Below are 6,475 nucleotides of genomic sequence, written 5' to 3' on the forward strand. Positions count from 1 at the left end.
GGGAGCCCCCCGCGGTAACTCTCCCGCCACCCGAGCGGTGCTACACCCCGCACCCTCACAGGGACACCCGGACAGGGACACCCACCCAGGGACTCCCCCTTTGGGGCACCCACCCTGGGGGACCCCCACAAGGCACTGCACAAGCTCCCGACCCCCGGCCGTGCTAGGGCTGAATTCTGTAACTGAGCGCCAAGGGGTTACTGGTGCCTGCGGGCAGGGAATGGCCAGGCCTGGGGTAGATGTGGCTGGGAGCCCCCGGGCCCTCGGCCCACCCCGAGTTCACCTGTGCTTCATTTGGTGGCTTTTTGACCTCCTGAGTGGAAAATCAGCAGCTCGGGATGTCACTGCTCCCACAAAAGCAGAAGGTGTTTCAAAGCCAGGGCAGTGGAGGAGGAGGCACCAGGTGGGACCACGTCCACCGCCAACAGGCCAGGCGCGGTCTTGGGAGGCCTTACTGGGCTGCCACTGCTCTCCCTGAACCTCTCCAATAGCAGAGCCCAAGGGTTTTTTTTGAGTTTTGGGGCCCAAATCGCACCATTTACACTCGAGCACAGTGCTGGTCCAGGATGTGGCTCCTGCAGGACTTCTGCAATGCATGCCCTGCTTCCTCCTGTGGCGTGGGGCTGGGTCACACCTTCACCCTCTGCCAGGTGCTCAAGACAGGGCGGCGAGCAGTGCCAAGCCAGGACGGGGACGCGTCCATCACGTCCACCCTGGGATGGATGACACCCTTCACTGGTGGGAGCCAGGAAGAGCTGCTTTGAGCAGTGGTGCTGCATCTGGTGGGTCGGGCACCCTCCGGGTTGTGTGGACAACGCGGTGAGAAACGCAGTCTGATCCCTTCCAGCCCCTGCAATGGAAGCCAAGATGATCCTGTCCCGTGGGGTGCCAGCAGAGAGACCCCCCTTTTGGGCATGTCCTCTTCGGGATGTCCCTCCCCATCTTGGGGACGTCCATGCTCATCCTTGCCAAGCCGAGCACAGCACCTGTGTGCACGTCCTCCCAGGGACCTGTGTGCTCGTGGGGCACAGCAGCCCCAAGGGTCACCAGGTCCTGCCCCGTTTTTCTCCACCAGAGCTTTTTTGCAGCTGGTGTTTGACAGCAGCCTGACACAGGAGCCAGCCATGGAGCAGCTCTTCCCTCCCAGGCCCCACCACCTTTGCAGACCGTGCTGCAGCAACCTTCCTTTCCCTCTTTTCTTCTCCTTTCCCTCTTTTCTGCTTGCAGGGAGAAAGATGGATATCTGGGCGTTGAGAAAGGCCGCAAAAAAGCTGATGGTAGGTTTTTCGTCTGTGCAAGGTAGATTGCATGATGCAATAAAGGATTCAATCAGAACAAAAAAACGTCGTTAAAGCATTTGTTTAGTTGCTGTTAAATCTTCAGTGTCCTGAGTGAAACTCAGTCTCCAAACTGCTCTGTTAATGCAAGCGCGGTTCGGGCTGGTGACCCACAGCCCAGGCGGACTGGGAGCAGCTCACGCCTGCTGCCCAGTGCGGTGCAGCCCTGCCCCAGCCCTCTCGCTTGGCTCGCTCCTGCTCAGGCCATTCTGGTGGGTGCCACCTCAGCCCTCCAGCCACCCCCCATTGGTGTCAGCCGCCGCGTCCTTCTGAGCCGTCTGCCTTGGCTCCCACCCTTTAGAAAAGCCTGAATTCGTCTTCTGCCTCACTGAGCCACCTGGGCAGTGAACTGGTCTGCATGCGAGCAGCTTTGGAGAAGTTCCTGCACTGGGTGCCGGAGTGCAGCATCTGGGGAGCCTGAAACCCTGGGCAGAGCCTGGAGCAGGAGCCGGGAGGTTCCAGCTATGGGGAATTCGAGGCCTTGTGGGGTAGAGGCCAGGGCAGGGGCCGTGTGTCATCCCCCTGGCTGCTCCCCTGGTCCAGGCTGTCCCCCACAGCCAAGCCCCGAAAAGTCTGTCCAGGCCCATTGACATGGTAATGCCATTAAACTTCAGCAATTTGGAAAACAATCAGCCAGCAAGAGCCGATGGGGGATGCTGGATACCCCAGGCAGCCTCCAAGGGCCTGACCTGTCCCAGGCTGGACCTGCTCCACCCTTTGCTCACCCTCTGATATTAAATCTGGATTTTTGGCAAGGAAAATTGGATTTGTGGTTGGCCGTGCAGGCTGTTGGCTCCAGTCCCGTCCTTGGGACCTGGCTCCAGCGGTGGGGCCTGCTCCGTGCTCAGGGCCGCTGGCCTCGCCGCAGAGTGGGATTCCCCCAGTAGGACTGGTCCTGGGTGCACTGTTATTAGGGCTTGCTTAGTGCTTAAGAGTCTGCCTTTGCTCTGCAAAAACCAAGGCTCTGTGGCCTTGGGCTGGCATCCTGGTGGTGTTAATTAGGAGGGAAACAATTGGAGAGCGAGCCTTGGGCTGGTGCGCTCCTTCACCCTTCTCCCACAGAGCTTTAAAGACAGGTTTAACGGTTTGAGAGCGATGGCCACATCACAGTGAGGAGACCCACAGTTGTGTTCCAGTGCCGGTAAGGGCTGGTGTGTACTGGGCAGCAACTGGGAACAGCGGTGTCGTGGAAACACCCAGTGTCCAGCTGTCCCCCCGGCGCAGACCTCATCCCATCACCCATAGCACGAGCTGCCACCTCCGGCGCCGTGCGGCTCTGCCCAAATCCAGCCCCAGTGCCCCACGCTTGGGCGCCACAGCCCCTCCACCTCTCCCTGCCCTGAACATCAGGAAACGCCTTTTCACTGGGAGCAGCTCTTTTAGATTCGCCCGAAGTGAAGGTTATTTTCTCGGTGCTCCCCCCTGTCCCACGCAAACCCTTCTGAAATGAAATGTCTCGGTTTATTTTTGTGCTGTTTCATACCTTTGAAGTGACTGAGTCAGGTTAGGTCAACCTAGGCCATGGTTCTTGTGGTGCAGCCCAGGATATGCTTGGATTTCTGGGCTGCAAGCACACCTTGCCAGCTCACATTCGAGTTGTCACCCACCGGCAGCCCCAAGTCCTCAACCCACCCATCCCCAGTCTGTGCTGGTACAGGGTGCTGCCCTAACCCATGTGCAGGACCTTGCGCTTAGCCCGGTTGGGCTTCATGAGGTTCACAGGGGCCCAAACAATTTGGGGGGTTGCTGCCATTTCTCACTCTCTGGATGAAGCGTTTTGGGGAACGCGCAGTTGACAGCACGGGAGAACTGCCCCATCTGCTCGTGCTGGTGGCACCAAGAGCCCCCCAAGAGCACCAGCTGATGGACAACATGAGCCGATGCCATCCGGAAGGCTGCCCTCTGTCCCCTGGGAAGACGAGTAAAACCAGGGGAAGGGGCTCAGTACCAGGACTGGGAAAAGGTACTGACGTGCAGAAGAGGCTCTGAGCATTGCTGGCTAAACTGGCCCGTCTTCTGAGGTCCAGTTTCCCACCGTGGCTGGAAGCAGGGTGAGAGAAAGAGAGTGAGAACAGAGCCCATGGGAGAGATGCTCCTGGCCACAGGCTGGGGATGCCCACGCACGGCCCGGGAGCGGTGGGAAGCAGCACCATCCCCACACCACCTCCCTACTCCCACATCTCCGTGCCAGCCCAGAGAGCTCAGTGCCCGGGGCCCTCATGGCCAAACCTCCCACTTACCCTTCTCAGGAAGCTTCCACTTGGGCACTGTCTCTTTTTGATATTCAAGCTGTGGGCAATAGAAGGACCTAGGCAATGGCCAAACCGTGGTCTCTCTTTTAACCTCCTTTCTTTTCCTAGTAATTCCCAGCATGTTATTTTCTTTCTCTTTTTTTCCCTTGATTTTGACACTGAGCTCTGACCTTTCCCTGGGGCTGTCTCAGGGCACTCGGAGCCTGTTGTCTCACCCGTGAACTCAGGGTTCATCTTCCCCATGTGCTCCACTTTCCATCACCTACTGCAAAGAGCTCCAGGATGTGGAGGCAGGGCTCCCCTTTGCAAGGGCCATATTTTATCTTCCCAAACGGACCCCAGTGTCCACTAACAAAGTTCCCCTGCTTTGCTGGCATCAGGGTTGAGGGATGCCCTCTCCTGAGAGTCCTGCGGGTGCAACCACGGCTGTGCCAGCTCAGACACAGCAGCTCCAGTAGCTTCTGGAAGCCCCTGGTGGGGGCCACCCCGGTTGCGCCCCAGCCACTCAGTCCATCCCACTGCCAGCACTGGGGGAAACTGGGCTGGTCCTTTGGGGTCAGCAGGGCTGAACATCACTCCTGGATGCCTCCAGAAGGCGTGGCAGAGACCTTGCAGAAGCTGGGGGCCCTTTCCCAGGCCACTCGGTTCACCTCCAGCATCAGCCCCATCTGCCTCAAAGCGACATCTGTGAGATGTTCACTTTGGCGTGCGGCTCAGGGAAGAGGGCTTTTTAAAAACCATCCTGCCCTCCAGCAGCCTCCAGGCCTGGCACTTTGCTCTGGAACTGGGAGAAGTGGTGTTTTTTTCCCTGGTACAGCAGGGAGTGAGGGGAGGAGCGTGGCACCTTCCAGCCCAGAGGTGAGCTGCTCTGGGGCACCATGCTTGGGAGCTCCCCAGGAGAGCACATGCTCAGCCTCTCCCATCTCTGTCCTCCTGATAATTCAGTTCATCTTTCCTCGGGCACCTGGGAAATAGAAGCACTGAGAACCAAGGAGAAGCTTTCCAGCTGTGGGTCACCTCCCAGGCCAGAGCATCACTGGGGCCTGGCGGGTCCCTGAACACAGACAGGGCTGCTGACCCCTCCGATCCCAGCAGGACGCACCTACAGGGCTCCCGCAGACCCTGTCCGAGCTTTCCCAGAACACCGGGAGCATCTCCAGCACCTGCAGAGCCCTCACCAGGTTCTGTGGGTTTGTCATCACTTTTTCCCCATTTTAAATAAAGAAATGCAGGAAACTCATCCTTCCGGGGCAGGGACATGGGCTGACTTCGAGCTGCGCTTAAGACAGTAGCTTTGCAACACAGGAGCCCCCACACCTTTGCCAGGGTGACGATAAATAACCAAACCAAGGGGACAACCCCCCATCCGATTTCCTGCCCTCCTGGTCCTCTACCCCCACCCCTGCCCGCTCAGGGGTGACCAAGCCCCTGGGACCCCAAACCAGCTGAAGAGGGGAGTGTGGCCACACGTATCGCACCCCCCCACCTGCCCACCCCGACACAGGGGCAGAGCACAGCGACCCTCGTCCTGTCGGCAAAGGCAGAAAACGGCACTCAAGCTGATTTTACGCTGGTTGAGAGCAATTTGGCTTCCAAACCACTGGAAGGGGCCCTGGCTGGCAACTGCAGTGAGGTGGTGAGGTGCCAAACCTTCCCCCTGGACCCGCACGGCACAGCACGGCACAGGTCCACAAAGGAGTCCCCCACAGCACAGCTCTGTATCACACCCATCAGGTTTTATCCACCACTTTGGCATCCCAAACCCCTCAGATCACGGGCTCTAAAGCCATAAAACAGCCAGGGAGGAGGAAAACAAGTGGGGTTTCTTTCATGAAGGAAGGGATTGTGGGAGGAAAGTGGGGAGATGCTTTCTGTCTGGGATACGGCCCTGAGACAGGGATCGCTCGGGCTCAGGCCAAAATCCCCACAGGTCAACGCTCACCCGTGATGCTCACCCCGGCCCCAGGAACCAGTGGCATGGTGGCTTCAAGGGGGGCAACAGCTGCTTGCGGGGGGTCTCAGCCAGCCTGGGGGTCCCAGCTGGGTGCACCTATGGGTGGGAGAGGCAACGGGAGGGGAGGTCTGTGGCTGATGGATGGGCACACAGCGGCATAGTGACGACAAGCATGATCCGATGTGGGATGCTGCTCCTAGGAGGTGTTTCCCATGGGGGAAACTGGCTGTGGGGCAGCAAGGGGGGCCGCGGGGCAGGGGGTGTGCACAGGAGGCAGAACGGGGCAGCAGCCCCGGGCTTTAATCATCTTTGTCCTTGGCTCCGTGCTTCAGGATGCGAGTGAACTCCACGTAGTTGAAGTTGCCCTTCTTGTCGATGGGTGCCTCGCGGTACATCTCGTCCACCTCCTCGTCGGTGAACCTGTCTCCCATGGTGGTCAGCAGCTCACGCAGGTGGTCCTCGTGGATGAAGCCTGCAGGGGTGCCAGGGGGTGGCGTTAGCAGGGGATGCTGCGGGAGGGCTGGGTGGCAGGAGCTTCCCCGCCTCTCCTGAAGACACCCAGCCCAGCTCCCCCAGTCTGGAGCAGCCTGGGGACCATCCCCAAGGGGTAAAGAGTCGGGGCGGGTGGCGCGGGGTCGTGCGGGCAGTGCCATACCTGAGGCCTCCTCGTCGAAGCAGGCGAAGGCATTGCGGATGACATCCTCCGGGTCAGTGCCGTTCAGCTTCTCCCCAAACATGGTGAGGAACATGGTGAAGTTGATGGGCCCCGGCGCCTCACTCATCATGCCCTCCAGGTACTCGTCAGTGGGGTTCTTCCCTGCCAGACACAGGCGGGGGTGTGGGTGCAAGGCCCTGCTCCCTCCCTGCGCCCATCCCCAGGGTCAGCCCAGGCCAGATGGGGGTTTTTCACAGAATCACAGAATCACAGAATC

General features: G+C 59.4%; 1 protein-coding gene across 1 annotated transcript; it reads right to left on the minus strand.

The window, feature by feature from the left end:
* Positions 1 to 5,824: 5,824 nt before the first annotated feature.
* LOC104534675 (myosin regulatory light polypeptide 9) lies at positions 5,825 to 6,360 on the minus strand (the record flags this gene model as incomplete). Its single annotated transcript, XM_010188980.1, has 2 exons — positions 5,825 to 6,015; positions 6,199 to 6,360. Coding segments are annotated over 2 exons (335 nt in total), but the record flags the coding sequence as incomplete, so codon positions are not given.
* Positions 6,361 to 6,475: the final 115 nt, after the last annotated feature.

The sequence above is a fragment of the Mesitornis unicolor genome, unplaced genomic scaffold (assembly GCF_000695765.1).
Source record: "Mesitornis unicolor isolate BGI_N332 unplaced genomic scaffold, ASM69576v1 scaffold47617, whole genome shotgun sequence".
Classification (NCBI taxonomy): domain Eukaryota; kingdom Metazoa; phylum Chordata; class Aves; order Mesitornithiformes; family Mesitornithidae; genus Mesitornis; species Mesitornis unicolor.